Source organism: Rhinatrema bivittatum, chromosome 4, assembly GCF_901001135.1.
Source record: "Rhinatrema bivittatum chromosome 4, aRhiBiv1.1, whole genome shotgun sequence".
NCBI classification, from domain to species: domain Eukaryota; kingdom Metazoa; phylum Chordata; class Amphibia; order Gymnophiona; family Rhinatrematidae; genus Rhinatrema; species Rhinatrema bivittatum.
In genome coordinates, this window is record NC_042618.1 from 440,881,386 (window position 1) to 440,901,480 (window position 20,095).

The following is a 20,095-nucleotide window of genomic DNA, read 5'->3' on the forward strand; positions in this document are numbered from 1 at the left end:
AAGAAGCAGTCTTGTGCTTTTTTTCTTATGTCTGCATTTCAGTATCCCAGACTGTAGAAAGTAGACTGCCATACCAGTGTAGACCCTATTTTGCTGTGTGATTTTTTTTTTTTTTTTTTTGTCATGCATTTCTCCCACGATAAAATCATGCGGCGAGACCACCACAGTATTTTGTCAGGGAGGGGCAAAATATCGCAGTTATTTCTGTCTTGGAAAAAACTGTGCATATGATATGCTGTGCAGTATCTCAGAAATGCAGATTCATGTTTGAATACCTGTGTTCTTTTGATTAAACATTTTACTTATTTAGTTATATTTTAAATTATCTAAGCTGCTCCCCTGTGATTCCCTTTTATCCCAGGACAAGCAGGATGCTAGTCCTCACATATGGGTGACGTCACTGGACGGAGCCCTATCACGGAAACTTTTGACTGGCACACTGAGCCCACTGAGCATGCCCAGCATGCCATGATCCCTTGAACCACAGGGGTCTCCCTTCAGGCTTCGTTTTTCTGCGCTGCAGTTAGCCTTGCGGTAAAGGAGCCCTGTGTTAATTTCCTCACACAACATTTGAGAGAAAAAAGTTTAAAATATCTGTTAATCCCCTACATAGGGGTCTCCCTACTACTACCGGCCGGTGAGTAAATATTTTTCCTCGCTTTGATCCGGGTTCAAATAATTATTTGGTCAGAAGGCCGTCGACGGCTGTCCGGCCTTCATCATGACCACGGGCTTCAAAAAATGCCCAAAGTGCCCTCGCCAATGTCGATCACAGACCCGCACGTCGAGTGTGTTCTGTGCCTGGGAGAGTCACATGATGTTTCTTCCTGCCCTCAATGTGCTGAAATGACTACCAAGGGCAAGAGGGCCCGACAAGTGAAGATGGGAACATCTCTTCCATATACAGTTTATACCATCGATGTTGACTTCGACTCAATCGTCTCCGGCTGGAACTTCTAAAAGATTAGTCGTTCACAAACATCGCACAGACGGATCTGGAGACCAGCTATCACAGACTCCATCTGCGACATCGGTGAAATCGACATCCGGGCTTGAGAGAGCCACGGAACATAAACAAAAGCATCGTCATAGGCATTGATGTACTTTGACGCCAGAGGCCTTACTATTGCCGAGAGAGCCATCGCCGAAGAGGTCTCGTTTTCAAGAACCATCTAGGCCTACTACTCCAAGGCATTCCCCACCTGAAAAGGTGCCGGGCATCAAGCCACCACAGGGACCTGTGGAAGTGCCGATGACGCCTTCTCTGCCACCACCTATAGCTGCTCTGACCTCACTAGCTATAAGGGAGGAACTGAACGGATTTATCTGCCAGGCAGTGAGAGAAGCTCACTAGGATCTTTGTACATTGACACCGCTGGAGCCGATGCCCGTGCTGGTGCCGTCAAAGATGCTGGTGCCATCACCGATGCCGATGCAGTCACCGGACTTTTCAATATTCCAGCCACTGATGTCGAAGCTTGATGCCCTGATCGGAGCTCTTCCAGTGCAGCCTATCACTCCGATTCCAGTCGGTGATGATGCCTCAGGGGCTTCTCTGCCTTTTGAACCCCAGCCGGGGCCCTCCGGACTTTCTCAGCCGAGAATCCCGGTCTCTCCATCGATACCATTCTTTTCCCCATCGATGCCTCCACAAAAGTCACAGATTTCATCGATACCTCCTCATGTTTCTCCTCCAAGGTGCCCTCCATCGGACTCTTGGGAAGACAGACACTGACACATCTTCAGAGGACATCCTGTCTAAGCCGTCCCCACCTGAAGATAGAAAAAAGTCTTCCCCAGAGGACTTATCTTTTACAAATTTTGTAAAGGAGATGGCTGACACTATTCCCTTTCAACTAGTGACAGAAGAAGATACCAGACAAAAGACCTTAGAGGTTCTACAATTTGTGGACCCTTCTAAGGAGGTGCTAGCAATTCTAGTACATGAAGTCCTAGTAGACCTGCAACACAGACTGTGGGAACACCCATGCTCAGTACCACCTGTTAATAAAGGATGGATACCACCTATCTGTTGCAGCACATCCCTGGTTATCAGAGGGCCCAACTTCCACACCAATCTGTGGTGGTAGAATCCGCCCAGAAAAAATAAAAAAGATGTCTTGGAACGAATGCACCAAATACTTTAAAGGTCTGGTGGTATTATTGTTAATGCAGTAACGAGTAATCCCCATTCTATTACCGCTAGGACCTTATGACAGACGCTGATTATTGTTGATACAATAGCAAGTGGTCTCCGCTCCAATACCGCAAGGACATTTAGAAAAACTTTAAAGAAAAACTTTAAAGATGGTTCTTGAAAACTTTAAACTTTAAAGTATTTGGTGCATTCATTCCAAGACATCTTTCTGATACATAGAAAGAGATTAACCTCACACAGCCCCTGAGGCAGCCCCAATCGGGGCGAAACTCGGCCAGAGTCGGGAAATTGTACGAATATATGTCTCCATCCAAATAAAGTTTACACTTGGACTATCTTTGGTGTCTAATATGTAAATACATATACATTTAGCTTGGTAAACGAGGAGATACACTCTCTGAAAGGCATATTTACTCAGTGGTGTAGAATATCAATATATATAAAAGCTAAATACAAACAAACCGTGGCTGAGAGTGACAAAAAGGAAACCGAATTGGCGGTATGGGGGAAGCTAGGGACCGGCGAAGGGAGGTAAGGTAACTAATGGGGGCGGGGGGGGCAAGGGAGGGAAAAGGAGGGGGGAAGGATGGCACAAGTGAAGGCTTGCTTGAAGAGCCATGTTTTGAGGTTCTGTTTAAATTTCCTATAGCATGGGTCCTGTCGCAGAGTGTGAGGCATATTCCATAAAGAAGGGCCAGCAGTGGAGAGGGCACGCTTAGCGGTGGACTTCAGTTTCATGAATTTGTGTGAGGGAGTGTGTAGGGTAGCTGCGTGTTTTCTGGTGGGTCTGCCAGTTTCGTGGAAGTAGAGGTGTTCCTTGAACCATTGCATGTCTTTGTTGTGGAGGGATTTATGAATTAAAGTGAGTGTTTTATATTGTATCCAGGATGTTATGGGTAACCAGTGTAAATGTTTGAGTACCGGGGTGATATGGTCATTTTTGTGTACATTCATGAGGATACGGGCAGCTGCATTCTGGAGAATTTGTAAGGGTTGGATCGTGCTTTTTGGGAGACCTAGGAGAATGGCATTGCAGTAATCTCGTTTTTTCTCTTTTATGGAGGGGTGAGTTTCATATTCTTTAGTTCAGAGGTATACCATGGTTTCTTTTTGTGCTTGGCGGGGTTTATTTCACGGGTCAGGGTAGGGCAGAGGTGGTCGGCAATTGTGCTAGTTATTTTGGACCAAGAGGAGAAGGCGGAGTCTGCATTAGTGAGATCTAGATTGGAGAGTTCCTTGGTGAAGGCTGGGATGAGGTCGTCACTTTTGCATGGTTTGCGGAAGTGGATGGTTTTTTGAGTGGTGTGGTGTTTTTTATAGAGCAAGTAGTTTCGATGCGGTAATGGTCAGACCAGGGGATAGGTGTGCATATGGGGGGTTCTGAGTGGATGAGGGCGTTAGTGAAAATGGAGTTGAGGGTGTGGCCTGCCTTGTGTGTGGGGGCGGTGACAGCCTGATGGAAGCCTAAGACCTTCATAGAACTAATTAGGGTGTCACAGGAGACTGATCTGGGAGTGGAATCAATATGGAGATTAAAGTCTCCAAGAATGAAGGCAGGAAGGTTTATGTTAATGTTTTTGATGACAAATTCTATTAAGGAGGAAGGGTTTTTCTCAAGAATCCCTGGGGTTCCTCATAAACTCTCCCAAGTCACATCTGACTCAGTCACATGCCCTGTCGTTCATCGGAGCAGATCTAAACACCATTCAAGCCAAAGTATTCCTCCCAAAGGACTGAGAACGCACATTGTCAAGCTTAGCCAAGGCAGTTCACTCGCTGAACCACCACAACTCGTCACCTGTTAACCTTGCTAGGTCACATGGCGTCCACAGTTCACATTACCCCAATGGCTCGACTAGCCATGAGAGTGACACAGTGGACTTTAAAGTCCCAATGGTTCCAATCACATCAAGATCTATCCCACATTGTCCACGTCACCAACCAGCTCCAACTCTCACTAGCTTGGTGGATATAGGAGTCCAATCTTCTGATAGGACTACCTTTTCAATCACCAGAACCTCAGATTACACTAACAGATGCCTCCAACCTGGGTTGGGGAGCCCATGTCAACAACCTGCAAACCCAGGGAACTTGGACCACAGCAGAAGCACGGCACCAGATAAATTTTCTGGAGCTCAGGACGATACAATATGCCCTCTTCGCTTTTCAGGATTGCCTATCCAACAAGGTAATCCTAGTCTAAACAGACAACCAGGTAGCGATGTGGTACCTAAACAAGGAGGCACAGGCTCTTACCTGCTGCCAAGAGGCGGTGCAGATCTGGGCCTGGGCTATCTCCCATTCCATGCTACTGAGAGCAACCTACCTGGCAGGCATGGACAATGTGATGGCGGACAATCTCAGCCGGACCTTTCATCCCCATGAATGGTCCCTAAATCCCTCTGTAGCAAACCAAATTTTCCACCAGTGGGGCCGGCCACACATTAACCTCTTTGCGTCAATCCACAACCGCAAAGTGGACAATTTCTACTCTCTACACTGCAGCCACAACACCACCACCACGAGATGCTTTCGCCCACTCGTGGACAATGGGTCTTCTATATGCCTACCTTCCACTTCCAAGACTCTCGTGAAGTTACAGCAGACCAGGGCACAATGATCCTCATAGCCCTTCACTGGCCATGACAGGTTTGGTTTCCCATCTTACGCGAACTCTGTCCAGCAACCAATTTGCCTGGGTACAAATCCAACTCTAATAACGCAGAACAGCGGGCTGTTGCATCATCCAAACCTTCACTCCCTGTCTGACAGCTTGGATGTCGAAAGGTTAATACTACAATCCCTTAACCTTTCTGACAATGTGTCACAGGTCCTCGTAGCTTCACGAAAGCCTTCTACTAGGAGATCTTATCGTTCCAAATGGAAAAGATTCTCCTTGTGGTGCACAACAAAAGAAATAGATCCCTTTTTCTGCCCCTCAACAAGGTTCCTGGACTACCTATGGTACCTTTCGGAGTCTGGTCTACAAACTTCCTCCATCCGAGTGCATGTCAGCGCCATAGCCACTTACCACAGAGGTGTAGGAGATTCCCCAATCTTGGTGCAACCCCTTGTAGGGTGTTTTATGAGAGGTTTACTCCAGCTGAAGCTTCCACTGTGTCCGCCAATTGCAGCATGGGACCTCAATGTTGTGTTAGCACGGCTCATGCACGACCTCTGTTCGAGCCCCTACACTTCTGCGAGCTAAGACATCTCACTTGGAAAGTGATCTTTCTAGTTGCTTATAATATCGGCTCGCAGAGTCAGTGAGCTACAGGCACTGGTAACATACCCACCTTATACCAGATTTCTCCACAATCATGTGGTACTCCGCACTCACCCTAAATTCTTGCCAAAGGTAGTTCCTGATTTCCACTTAAATCAGTCCATAATACTTTCTACCTTTTTTCCAAGACCTCTCTCACACGCAGGTGAGCGGGCCCTGCATTCCTTGGACTGTTAAATGTGCGCTCGCCCTTTAGTTGGACTGCACTGCAGCCCAGAGGAAGTCCACACAACTGTTTGTCTCCTTTGATAAAACCAAACTGGGAGTTCCAGTGGGCAAGCAGACCCTGTCCACCTGGCTGGTGGACTGTATTACCTTCTGCTACCAACAAGCAGGCCTTCTGCCACAGGGATGTGGGAAAGCGCATTCAGTAAGAGGCGTGGCAATGTCAGTAGCGCACCTCCGTTCTGTACCTCTTGCTGACATCTGCAGAGCTGCCACATAGAGCTATCTCCACACCTTTGCAGCTCTTTATTGTCTCAACAAGGCTGGCAGGCAAGATTCTATCTTTGGCCAATCTGTCCTGCGTAATTTGTTTCCAGTTTAATCACCCAACTTCCTTCCTGCGACCCACTGTGAAATTCAGGCTGCCCTCCTTCCCAAAACCACCCCTCTGTTGTGCCTGTTGCACGTCGCTGGGTGCTTTTGGCTTGCTTACTCTGGCAACCTGTAGCTCGCTGTTCCACCCATATGTGAGGACTACCATCCTGCTTGTCCTGGGAGAAAGCAGAGTTGCTTACCTGTAACAGGTGTTCTCCCAGGACAGCAGGATGTTAGTCCTCACGAAACCCGCCCGCCACCCCGTGGAGTTGGGTTCGCTTATGTTTTATTATTTTATTTTTCACTCGTACTTTTTGCTACATACGAGTCTGAAGGGGGACCCCTGCTGGCTGCAGGGTTGGTGCAATGTTGGGCATGCTCCGTGTGCCAGTCAAAGTTCTAGAAACTTTGACAAAAGTATTCCGTGATTGGGCTCCATCCTGATGATGTCACCCATATGTAAGGACTAACATCCTGCTGTCCTGGGAGAACACCTGTTACAGGTAAGCAACTCTGCTTTCTTATAGCACAACAGTACCTGAAAACAATTGAGACAATTTAGTTGAAATGAATAATTTAGGGGTGATGTTGGAACGACATTTAAAATTGGAGAGGGGGTTGGCCTGGTGGCTTGAGAGGCAAGTGCTGTGCACTATAATGCCAAAAAGAGCAAAATTCCTCACATCTGCTATAATCAATAATGAAAAAAAGTAAGGGATAACAAAATCTGCAATACTCCCAAAAAGATTCCGATTCATTATGGTATCAGAAAGATGAAAGTTGCTGACAATAACATCTGCTTAATATGCCTGCAATGGCTTTAAACAGAATCATAAATAGTATGTAACTTTCAATCCTTTATTACTCCATGGACATTCATTTTAAACTCAAATTACGCAAAAGTAGACAGCACTCATCTAGGATGTTCACATAAAGCACTCGTGAGCTAAACAAACATTTCCGCACATATTCCTCATTCCTGACACCACAGTGTTTCAGCAGTACTCTTCCTGCTGCAGAGAATCATTCTAAAGAAATTAATCACAAAATCACCATTATACAAGTAAAAACATTTATTTAATTAAAATCTTTGTGGCCCGCTACATCCAAAGAGGTAAATTTTAAGTGTTGCTCTTGCAAAAACAGCCCTATATGTGGGCTGTGCACAAGCAACATGAATTTTAAGAAGCCGGGACCAAGACTGATACGTGCAGAGAGAGAGGGAGAGAGACTCTATATAGAGTCAGTCTGACACTCTATATTATGTACGACTCTAGAGGGGCACTTTGATTTGGGGTGGGTTGGGGTTAGGGGGAATGTCATTATACATCCAGAGGTATTCATGTTAAAATTGACATCAGTAAAGAATTATAGCCCTTATAAGTGATGAAAAGGAGTAGATTTGTATGATGCAGCTAGCACTGCAGTATACAAATCAACCCATCTTGTTAGTCTTTTCATTGCTTATAAGGACTAAAATTCTTTACTGATGTCAATTTTTACTATGAATACCTCTGAATGTATATAATAACCCCCTAACCCCAACCCACTCCCGAAAACCCACCCCAATTCAAAGTGCCTCTCTAGAGTGATACATATAGTGTCAGACCCTCTTGTATGCTTGCTGTTGGTTTTTCCAAAACTGAAAAAGTTAAGTCTTCAAAAATGTGAACTAAAGAAACAGTGCGCAACAAGCATTTTCCTGCAATTTAAACTACAATGTTGAATTATACGTTGCTTTAGAACCCGTTCAGTTTTCTTTATATAAATCAACTTACAAGGGCACCAGATTAAATATTTTACCCCTTGAATTAAACAAGAAATGCATACCGGAAACATAGAGAAACTAGGTAATGGACAGATCACAATAGTAATGACCCACTATAACAGTCTGTCATTACTCAGAAGATTCTTGTGTAGGGAATAAAGAACCTCATCAAATTATGACCCCTCATTAGTGCAATAATGGGAGGAGACTGGAAAACTGAGTGAAGCTGCAATAGGAACCAATGACACCATATGATGTGTTGAAGAAAGTGGGTATAAGGTGAATAAGGTAAAATGCAACCAGACTGGGTCTCTGAATCAGATGTATGTGAATGCTCCCTGGTATAATCACATCTGATAATGCAATTTAGGTATTCCCCCTCGAGGAATCTTTTTCCTCATATCCACCTCATATTGTTTGAATTCTAGTGTAGATGAACATAATCTGTGCAGGTACAAAATTGTCCAAACAAATCAGCACAAACCCACCTAGGATGACAGCTAGAATAATGTAATAAACTATTGTGATCTGTATCCTTTCTGTAAATTAAAAAATTAAACTTATTTTGATCCATATGGAATATCACTAGTTCAGTCCCCAGGTTAGCCAGGGCTGTGGATGATGCAGAGGCAGCTTTCATAGCCCATGGGGGTAGGGAGTTATGATCTTTGCTGCATTGTAATTTTACAATCATTGCTCATATTGAGGGGTAACTCTGTATCCAAAAAACTGTTACTCGCATCAGGGGGCAATTGTATGCCCCAGTCACATGCACTAGCAGTGATAACATTGAGGAAATTATTTAAATTAAATATTCAATGTCTTTATTAACAATGTACAATATGAATGAATTAATTACAAATTAAGGGTAAAAACCAAAACTTGAGAAATAATTTACTTTTTCTTAACAGTAAAGTTTTTTTCTGAAAATGCAAAATGTAAGAAATATAAACTGATTTCAATAGTGTATGGCATCAACAGTCCTCACGATTTCTACTTTTCAGTGTTAAACGCAGTTCTCACATAGATTAAGGAGGTTGCGTGCCTCATGCATACAAATCCCTGGCACTCATTGCAGCATCTCCGCAATTTTCTGTCTGTTGAACTGGGTCAGATAGCGCAGCATCCAAAGCTGCAAAAGTGGCACTGTAGTTCAGTGCCACTGTTGCAGCTTTGATGCACTTGTTCAGTTTCTGTGAGATTTCTATTTGCCTCCTAATGTGAGCATCGATTAATTGCTCTTCTAGCTCTTTCAGGAACAACTGGTGTCTTTTCAGGCAGCTTCTCTCCTTCCATTCAGGGTAGCCTCCCAGCCAAATTCAGACTTGCAATCCCAGCAATATAAATCAAATTGAACAGTGTCATTAGCCATCTTTTTTGTTTTTCTTCTGGCAGGTATTCTCCCTTATCAAGTGGCTTGTTGTCCACACCAATTTTGTGTTTGTTATAGTCCAGGGTGACATTGGGTTTTCTTTGTTCCCCACTTATTCTATCCAGATCTTAGTGCATGCTGCTGAGCAGTAGCACAGCCTTTCTTTGGGGACATAAAACACAAGAATTATGTTCCCTTCAAAACCAAACAGAATGGAAAACTGCTCGCTCCTTGGATGTTGGCAGTATCTTGGTTGCAATATCCAACTTGCTTTTTTTGTCATGGTCCCCAAGTATGTGTTATACTCCTTCAGTAGTTTCTCTTGGCCAGTTCAGTGAATTTGAAGTTGTTGTTTTGAACCAGGGAGAAACCAGTGTTTCAACCACCTGTGTACCAAACTATGCTTGTCTTTGGCCCTTAGGCTGTTTGGCTCTGGTAAATATTCTGCTTCAGAGAGCAGGAAGTTTCTGTATCGCAGCACCATCAAATTATTATTCTATATTTTACAGGCTCGCTGAGCATATACCATCTGAAGGAGCACATCCCCTGAAAGCCCCCTGTCCATCTACTGTGAGATTAATTCCTGGAATGTAGATGTCCACAAGGTATCCTTCAGATAAAAGCCACACATCTTGATCTTATCCGCAGCTCTTCTTTGAGGCTGGAGTACATTGTTGTCAAACCTCATAGTAGACATTTCTTGAAATCTTCTTAGACATTATTGCATGAAAGTACAGGCATCCCCCTGTACAGTTCATGCTTCCCAAAGATTTTCAACATTCATGGTTTGCTCTGAAGATTCCCTTGAGAATGAGGTGGCCAGGGTAGGTGATAAGTCATTTCCATTTTCTGGAGGAGGAGTCTGGATGACTGTCATTCAGTGTCTGGCCTTCCTTCCCTTCTCTCTTACTCTCTTTGACTAATAGGGTAAGAATGATCTCTAAAACAGTGCATTTAGTTGTGTCTGTAGAGGCTTCTGGGACCTTTGGTATTGGTGCAGGAGGTCTAAGAGCTGAAGTTCTGTTGCCTCTCCCCTAACGGCCAGGGGCTGCTTCATGCCAATCTCCTCTGGCCCCCACTGTACTTCCTCAGAAGTGGAGGCACTCTCTTCTGAGAGAGAGTCCTCATCCTCAGATGGAGTACCTCCTGATTCTTCACTGTCAGCATCAAGCAGTGCTAAAACATTACCGGCAGTGAGGGTTTGCTTCTTTGTCTGCCAGGACTGCAAACCAAAAAAACAATGGGTAATGTTGAATGCATTCACGTAAAAAGGAAAACCAAACACGTCTACTTCTGCTCTCCCAGGAAGTGACATACAGCATCTGTTCCCATTGGCAGAGAAGATAGATAAACTGAGCAGCAGCCTCTGCACTTACTGCTGCAAATCAGGTAGCACAATTGTGCCCTTGGTTCTGCAGGACTAATCTTCAAAAATTGTCCCCAACAGTGGTGCTGAATCTAAAATTCTTTGCAATTTGAAAAACACAGATTTATGAGTTTTTGGTTTTTTTTTTAGAACAAGTAAAGGATTCTTACTGTAGTTGCAGCAACTTCCATATTGCTTCCACTCTGGGTTCTTCAACAATCCTTTTTCTCTCTGTAGCAAAGAATGTGTTGCTGGAGTATTCTTATCCTTCTGACTTAGTCTTCAGAAAAATGGTTTCTCGAGCTGGCAAATTGCTGAGTTAATCTGACCTCCTTTCTAGCTCAGTAATTGCAGCAGCACTCCTTGGCTTCGGGCCACAGATCACAGCTCACTCTGGAATCTGGTACAGATCTTTAATCTGGACACTTGGGAGGTGACTGTTGTACAGTGACTAAGACTTCTTCCCCTGGAGGCTGTGAATACTGTCTGACTGTCCGAGGAGCATGAGCAAGGCTCAGCAATCAAAACTGCATTTCCCACGTGGCACCATATAGCACTGCCACTGAGCTGCCAGGCTTCATTTCAATAAGCACTTGAGCAGGTCCAGACTTAGACATTGGGCATCCTAGGCAGTTGTCCTATTTTGAAGGTGCCAGTTATCCCGGCCAAATCTTCCCCCTTCCTCCCCACCATCCAGTGCTCTATATTGCTGCCCTTGAATGCCAAAATCTTAAATCCATCCCTGACTTTAAGAAGACTTGTCTTTTATATAAGAATATATACTGTGGTCTCATGTGGCTTGACTTTAATGGACATTCTTGTATGTGACTCAACAAGCTGGGCAGGTCCACAGCACTGACTGAAGCAGCCTACTTCGAGCTCATGAAGTTTTATTTTTCGCTACTATGCTTACCATAGGTCAGTGTTAGTAAGAGCAAAAACTCTTCAGCATATTAATTGTGGTTTATTACCTTCACCACAGACAAGTGAATTGTTAATCTCAGCCATCTTTATTTCAGTATGGATTAGCAGTTAATCTAATGCATTGCTACATGATCTAAATTACTATTCATTTTGAAATTGCTTATAGTACTTGTGAAAATGCAGTTAATTACTGATTACATAATTAATCTATATGAAACTAATTTTTTAAACTTGGATGTTCAATAAAATTTCTGATCTGATAATTGCATAGCCTTAGAATAGGCCATATAAATGTAAACATGTGCCATTCATGGGTATCTTTGTTGGCAGAATCAGCCAAAAGCTGAATAGACAAGGACATTAAATAAGCATTGCATCATTACAGGTTGTCCCTTTGGAGCAGCACCAAAACACAGTGAGGCCTGATTTATACAAGGTTTTTCTTATAGACACAAACGCAAGAAAACATTTGATGTGAAAGACCCATTGAAAGAGCAGTGTTAATAAACTTGCACTGCTACTGCCCATGCTGTACCCATTCTGTGGATAAATGGAGGACTTTGTCAATTTCACAGGTTTCATAAGCATTGCTTCAAAAATAAATACCGTAAATAAATGAAAATCCTTATGTTGCACAACTTAGTTCACAGCATTTAATAAGCCATAGAACAGTTGCACTTCTGTTGTAGAAATAAGCTTGCTGTATATGTCATCTCTGAGTGTGTCTTTAGATAATAGTTTGGGGTTTGTTTGTTTTTTTACAGAAAATTCTCTAATATGTGATTCAGCATACTCGACAAGTAAGTTATAATTCATGATTAGGAAAATCAGACTGGAGAACACTCAATAAACCCAAAGTATCAATTTGAATTCCTATCTTATCTTCTCTGTTCTTAACCTTTCTAAGCTTGCCTTACATTTTCTATTCATTTTTCTTGCTTTAATGTTTTTAATTTGCATGTAAGCTGGTGTTTTACAGACGATTGCTCATGCTGCAGTAATCTATTCTTCTTGTGCTCAGTGATGAGTGGAGTATTACTCTCCTCGATTTGGATATTCTGGTGTTTCTGTATTTAGAATCATTAGTATAGTAAATATTAGTTGTGAAGGCATTTTTTGCAAGTTTTTTTTTTTTTTTTTGTTATTGACATAATGAGATCTATTACTTTTTAGAGATTTTTCTGTTAAATCATCTCACTATATATATAATAAAAATGACTGGAAATTTCTTGTTCATTTGCAGCATAACTTTATAAAATCATCATGTTTGTCTACCTCTGTCTTGGCCCCCCTCTCCCACTCGATGATAGACATAATAGTTTCTTCCAGGAAACCATCCTTTAGCAAAGCCTATAACTTTAAATGGAAAAGTTTGTACCAACAAAACACCTTAAACCAGTTTTCTTGCGAGCCTGAATATTTCCTAAACTTCTTGCTTCCCTATTTTTTTTAATCTGGCCACACTACGTCTTCCATAAGAGTACATCTCAGGACTGTAAGCAGTTTACTATGTAACAGTTGACAATAGACCCATCTCAATTGACTCACTGGTGTAGAGATTCATGAGGAGTTTGAGGTATGTTAAACTTCAGATGCAAACCTCTGCTTCCATAGGATCTGAATGTGGTTCTCTTGCAATTGATGAAACCATATTTGAACCATTAGAATCTGCATCTCTTTAATTCCTAATTTGGAAAGTGTTTTCTTGTAACAGTAACTTCAAGCCAGGAGTGTCAACAAACTCCATGTACTGGTTCACAATCCTCCATACATGCAGTTCTTCCACAACAGGGTAGAACTCCACATTCACCCAAAGTTCCTTCCAGAATTCATCTTGGTTTTTCATATCAATCAATCCATTCATTCTTCTACCTACCTTCTGTCCAAAGCCACTTAGTATGAAGGGAAGAAAACACGTCATACTGAGGATTGAAGAGAGCTTTACCTTCTTCAAGAAAATAATTCAGCCGCATTGCCAAACTTTATATCCTATGATCCTACTAGACTTGGTGTCCCAGTCAAACGTATTTTCTCTAACTGAATAGTGGTTTCCATCCTGCACTGCTGTGAAGTTGCAAGATTGCAAAAATAGACTGTATAAAAGCTTATCAGGTTAGAGCTATGGCATCATCCTTTGCCCATCTCAGAAAGGTACCTCTCGAAGACATCAGCAAAGCTGCAACTTATGAATGATAATGCCTAGATCCTTTTCCTGTATGGTGACACCTGCTGTGGAACCTTGCATTGTGTAGCTATAATTTGAGTTACTCTTCCCTAAGTGCATCACTTTGCACTTGTCCATATTGAATTTAATTTCCCATTTGTATGCCCAGTCTCCCATTTTTTTAAGGTCCTCTTGTAATTTCTTCTTGTGATTTAACAACTTTAAATAATTGTCATCAGCAAATTTGATTACCTCTCATATTCCCATTTCCAAGTTGTTTATGAATATATTAAAAAGCAGTGGTCTCTGAACAGATCCCTGGGTCACTTCACTGTCTATTAGCTGATGCTCTAGAAGCTCTATCAAAAATAACATAAATGAATCTCGTCATATGCTTTGTATGATCTCTCGCATCTGTTATTTGATGAATTGTTTTGTTGATCTGCATATAAGATTTGCAAAGTTTTCTAGCCTCTGGATACTATCAATACCTATAAACGACACTTGACCGACGTGCCGCAAATGCGCAGTAGAGACCAGCTCTACCGCGCATGTGCGGGCGAGCACGTCGGCCTCAGGCAGCGTCAGGGAAAACAATGGCGGCGTCGAGTGGCGGTTCGCGGCGGCGGTTCGCAGCGGCGGTAGCGACGGCGGCGGTTGGCGGTTCGCGACGGCGGCGGTTGGCGGTTCGCAGCGCCGGCGGGCGGCGGTTCGCAGCGCCGGCGGGCGGCGGTTCGCAGCGGGCGGTGGCAGCAGCAAGGGAGGGAGGAGAGAGAGAGCGGGAGGGAGGGAGTGAGTTCAGGGAGGGAGAGGGGGGACTGAGTGAGAGGGAGTGAGTGGGACTGAGGGGGGGAGGGAGGGAGTGGGGACTGAGGGGGAGAGGGAGGGACTGAGTGAGAGGGACTGAGGGCAGAGGACAGAGGGAGTGGGACTGAGTGAGAGGGAGGGACTGAGTGAGTGAGTGGGACTGAGGGGGAGAGGGAGGGAGTGGGACTGAGGGGGAGAGGGTGGGAGGGAGAGGGGGGGACTGAGTGAGAGGGAGGGAGAGGACTGAGTGGGACTAGGGAGGGAGTGGGACTGAGGGCAGAGGACAGAGGGAGTGGGACTGAGTGGGAGGGAGGGAGAGAGTGGGAGGGAGGGGAGGGAGACTGAGTGGGAGGGAGGGACTGAGTGGGAGGAGTGGGTGGGGGAGGGGGGTGGTGAAGAGTGAGGGGAGAGAGAATGAGGGGGAGGTGAGAGACAGAGGGATGTAGCCCGTTTTAACGGGCTTAACGGCTTGTTAAACATAAATTGAGCCATCTGCATTTAATGTGCAGCTATTCTTGATAGTAATGTTGCTAATTGGAACACTTTCCTGCCCTTATGGAGAATAACTTTAGAACAAGTGTGCATGCACCCATGTACAAAGCTGTATGGATGCTTGCATGCTTGTGTATTTTTATATCATGCATGCAAGTGTGTGAACACTATATAAAATAGTGTACCCAACAACATGTTCGCATATCTAAAAAATGCATGGTATGTATTTTCAACATAGACAAGTTTTGATTTATCAGCTAAGTAGTAGCCAATCCGCCAATTGGACAGAATTATCCGGCTAAGTAGCACTGTTTAAGACTTCTCTGGCTAAGTAAGATAGCCAAATAAGTAAAAGAAAAGTTGTACTTAGCCAGATAAGAGAGCCGGATAACTTAGCATTTGAAGACTCATCTGGCTATCTTACTTATCTGGCTAAGTAGCGCTTTTTAAAAGACTTATCCAGATAAGTTAAAACTTATCTGGTTAAGTGGCACACACATGCAAAATGCATGTATTTGTGCTTTCTATTTTAAACATTTACTGATGGAAATGATGCACATTTTCCTTAGCACTTTCAGCTATTTCACGTGCAAGTTGCGAATTTTAAAATGTGCACATGAAGGAAATTACCGGGTTTACCAATTCAGTTACCATTTTGCCCAGTTTGTCTCTAGGTCATTGATACTTTCCTGCTTCTTCAGCCTGAACTACCCCCAGTTTACCCACATTCATCACCCACTCAGTATTTGACTATAAAGAATTTAATTCTCATTTACACCATGCCATTAGCAGATGTAAATATATGCAGGTGACATACATATGCGCATCGCTTTGGCAGGTTATAAAATAGCAACATATACAGAATGCCCTTGCCCCACTCTTCTATACGAGTAAATTTATTCATGCATTATTACTTGCATTTATATGTTTGTGGTTTATAAAATAGTGTACTTGCATGAACATATGCTATTTATGCATGCATCTGCTAATTTGTACGCCTGCATCTCTTTGAAAATTTAGCTTTAAGTCTATCATTCTCGCATTCTTCCCTGGTGGTGTGGACGAGTATGTTCTTGTTTTGGCTCTTTTTAATGCAGACTTTACTAGTAGTGAATTGCAGGGTATTTGAACCCTCGCATATCCAGAACACTTTTGGACCTTGTATTTGGTGTCTACATTTTTCGCCACTGGATTTGTTGAAAATGGACTCTTCCTCGTTTTTGTTTTTTTTCTGGCTTCTAAGAAGATCTCATGCATTAGTAGTGCCATATATTGCTTGAGAAGTTGTATGAATTGGTAAACATGGTCATCTTCATGCAGACTAAATTTATGTAATCTGGGTTGGTCGTGTCTTCAGATGGGATTGTTTTACCTGCTGGGTCTGGAGATGGGCCTGAAGAAAAGTCAGGTGTTCAGAAACATTTCATGAAATAATAGTCTGAAAAAAATCTGACTGACCTTTTTCCTGTAGATTGTTGTCTGGAAGTTGTTTCTCCCCCACCCCCCCCCCCCCCCCCCCCCCCCTTTTATCCTTGTTAGCTTTCTCTCTACAGGACAATTTTTCCTGTTGAAAAATTATTCATTGTGGTATTAGTGTTTTGGTCATTAAATTTGCCACAGAGTCAGACTACAGTTTTTCCACAAGTAATACCCTGGATATAGTGGAATCGTAAGGTTTTGTTTTGTTTTTTTCCTTTTCTGGTGTGCGCCTTATTGGCTCTAAATGTGATGGATATTTTAAACTCCTGAACTCCAAATTTTGCCTATTTGTATGTTTTGTTTTGCTTTTGTGTTTCTTTGGGTGCACAGTGTTTTCAATTAAATATTCTTCTGCGCCATGTTTTGGCAGTGATGTACATGTAATAAATATACTAAAGGAATTACAGACTTAAAATTAAACCACAATTCAATAAATAGTCCATATAGTAACCAGTATAAACTTGTGGTTTTTTTCTTCAATTGTGATCAGTCTTCTTTTTTTGTTTAATCAACATATGCAATGGAGAGGAAAGGACCTCAACACTGGGTGAAAACGTCACAGACTAAATTCAACCCTGGATAGTTTAGTCACTGGTCATAAACTCCTCTTTATTTATACCAAATGCTAGGATCCCCGGCCGCGGCCAGTCCCCTTACCTCCGCCAGCAGGCAACCAGGTCCAGCCTTCTTCCGTCGCTGCGGCCGACGCAGACCACTGCTACAGTGGCCTGCCCTCACAGCCCTCACAGCCCTACATCCCACCACCCCGACCTCCGCGTCTGGCTCCCTAGGCGCATGTGTGTGCCGTCGCTGCAGATTTAAGGGGCCCGCAGCGGGAAAGGTCCCCACGACCCATGAAGATGTTAGGTAGGGTGGATATATATATCCTGCCCTGCCTCAAGCACTTTGCCTCAGCATCGGGTCCTGCTCTGTATTGAGTGAGAGTTCTGCGTTCCAGCTCCTGATTCCTGATACAGCGTTCCTGCCTTGCTCCTTGACTCCTGTTCTAGCATTCCTGCCTTGCTCCTTGACTCGTGGTCCTAGCATTCCTACTCCTCGTCCCTTTGGATTGACCACCTGGTTTTGTCTCTGCCTGCCTGACTCAAGGCCAAAATATCATGGGGGGGCTGTCCTGTGATATTTTTCCCCTCCCCAACAAAATATTGCAGTGTTATCGCATTTGTTTGTATTGCTGGAAAAGTCTACGATGCAAAAGAACACGACTGGGATTTTCTAAACGTATAATATGGCCCCCTATGCATGGGGCCGCCATTGCTTTAAAGTGCCATGTGGACTGATACAAATCTCCCCCCTCCCCCCAAACGTATTAAAAAAAAAAAAAAAGTCACCGGGCATCTAACTCAAACCCCCTTTCCCTGTCTACCCTGGGGCCACCATTCAAGGCAGTCCTGCAAAAAAGTTTTAAAGTCCACTGTGCGGCAACTCCCCACCCTTTGCCCAAACCTCTCTCCATTAAAACCACTTTTCCCACCCAGGTCCTATACAAGGCTCCCCTTTTAATAAACCCACCCCAGCCCCCCTTTTCCATTAAATTGAAACCCTGGTAAAGTCCCTCCAAATTTTACTCTGATGGGCTAGTGCCCCCACTCTTTACCCCTTAACACTTCCTCTACCTTTAAAAAAAAAAAAAAAAAAATCATTAATGGTCATTAGAGGACCTGGGGAGCCTTCTAGACCCAGGCCTGGCTGATGCCTTTTTGGAAAATAGCGCAGACTAGGCCTGAGGCGAGGGAGTTCCCCAGCCCCTCTACTGACCACCTCTGATTATTTTTTTTTTTAAAGGTGGGTTGGGGGCATTAGCCCACCAGGATAACCTTTAGTGGTTAAGGAGTGAGCCTACTAGGGTTTCAATTTAATGGAATAGGGGGTTTAATTAAGTGTGTGTGTGTGGGGGGGGGGGTTATAGAACCAGGGGTGGATTTAATGGTGAGGGGTTTGGGCAGGGCATTGCCATATGGTGGGCTTTATCACGTTTTTTACTTTTTTTTTATGGGGCCACCTCAAATTGCAGGCTAGACAGGGATCTAGTAAGACCCTGGTGGCTTTGTAATCTTTTGCGTGGTATTTATGTTGGGCCACATGCCCCTTTTAATTCTAGCACTGGACATCAGGACCTGCGTTAGGGTCTTGGTGCTCCCACACTACAATAACATTTTAAGAAAAGATGGAACTAAAATAACTTGGCTGACAAATGTTAGCCGCATTATTTTATTTACATAAAATTTAATATGTAGTAGCTGCTTTGCAATCTTTATGCAATTGTATGTATGCAAATACATGCAAAGCAGCTAATTGTAATAAGGGGTATATTTTAGTGTTAAAAAAAACAAACAAAAAACCACGTGATATTATCGTGATGTGGCTATATTGTGCGATAAACAGCATTTATCATGCATTATAGCCCTAGCGTGGCATGGTAAATGACCCTAATAGAAGTTTCAGGATTTCGGTATCTGCATGCCCATTTTGTCATAAAGCAAAAAAAATAGCATTGACGTGTAATGTTCTTTCATTAAAGAATAGCGTGGAATACCCCAACATTGCTTTGCCTGGCTTGATTTCTTACTCTATCACTAAGCTCTGGCATATATATCACAAAATCATTGCTTCATACAGAGCACAATTATTGCTTGATTATGATGATAATGACATTCAGTAAATGAGGGACTTTTACATATATGATACAAAAAATGCAGGATTATTGCTGAAGACCTGTGGGAAATGTAACAAGAATTCAAATCTGGTGCAGCTTGATGGTTGCGGTATTTGACTGAGATGTATAAAATGAATGTGCCTTTGAAGTGCTTAATTAAGACAGTGCAGAGGGTAGTGAAAGCTAGGTGGTATTTAACACTAATCTCCTCCTCCTCTGTTTATTAAGGAGTTTTACTACTGAGCAAAAATTCCAGCAATATGATCCTAGGAGGGATGTTGGTTGGCACCTTGATTAGATTAGTCACTGCATTAATCAGTTTGTTTTTCAGCAAGTCATTGTCTCCTTATTGGTCATGTATGTGATCCAAATATCTATGGAATGCTTCTGAATTCATCTTTTGTGTTGGGGGGCAGGGGATGTGTTGCATGTTTCTGAAGCTAAACAGAAATTATTTAGTAATCTTTTATGCTAACATGGGGCCTGATAAACTAAGATTTATTTTCCTATATTTGAGAGGGGATGACTTATTGAAACGAGTGTAAAAGTGTGCTAAAATCTTTAGCACACACTTTCTTTTCTCAAACGCATTTGTTTTCACAAGGACTGCTTTACCAAAAAAAAAGAAAAGAAATGAAAATCCTTTTCTCCACTCCAGATGCAGTAAGCTAATGGTATGCTAATGCAGTGGGACCTAATGCATGCTAACACACAAATGTGCACACATTAAATAGACCTGTGCATTCAGCCTTATTATATTGGTCTTAGTATGAGTAGTGTGCATAAAACTGAAAAGGCCAACATCGAAGACAGGAGGAGTCAGGAAAGGTAAGTATGCGCGAGGAGGCCTGTAGGGTAGAGAAGTGGGTTAATGGATGGATCTGTGAGTGGGGCTGTCCTGGGGCAGAGCCCTTCTTAATCAGGTGTGCTGGACTTGAATACTCGTGTGCTTAGCTCGGTTTTATTACTGCTCGAATTCCTGGGTTAGAGATGGAATAAATGTTAAATCACATGTTCTGGGACTAGTGTTAGTCTGTGGTGCTGTGCCAGCATGGTTCTGGACCT

The 20,095-nt window shown here is 43.2% G+C and overlaps 1 protein-coding gene across 5 annotated transcripts in view; it reads left to right on the forward strand.

The window, feature by feature from the left end:
• CDK17 (cyclin dependent kinase 17) overlaps positions 1–20,095 on the forward strand; it is a 407,414-nt gene that overhangs the window by 202,577 nt on the left and 184,742 nt on the right. For 4 of the 5 annotated variants that reach the window (XM_029601560.1, XM_029601556.1, XM_029601558.1 and 1 more), the window contains one exon: positions 12,179–12,214. The exons of the other annotated variant lie outside the window; for it this stretch is intronic. In XM_029601560.1, coding sequence (XP_029457420.1) covers positions 12,179–12,214 — 36 coding nt within the window. The remainder of the gene's footprint in view (positions 1–12,178; positions 12,215–20,095) is intronic. 5 annotated transcript variants of the gene reach the window in all.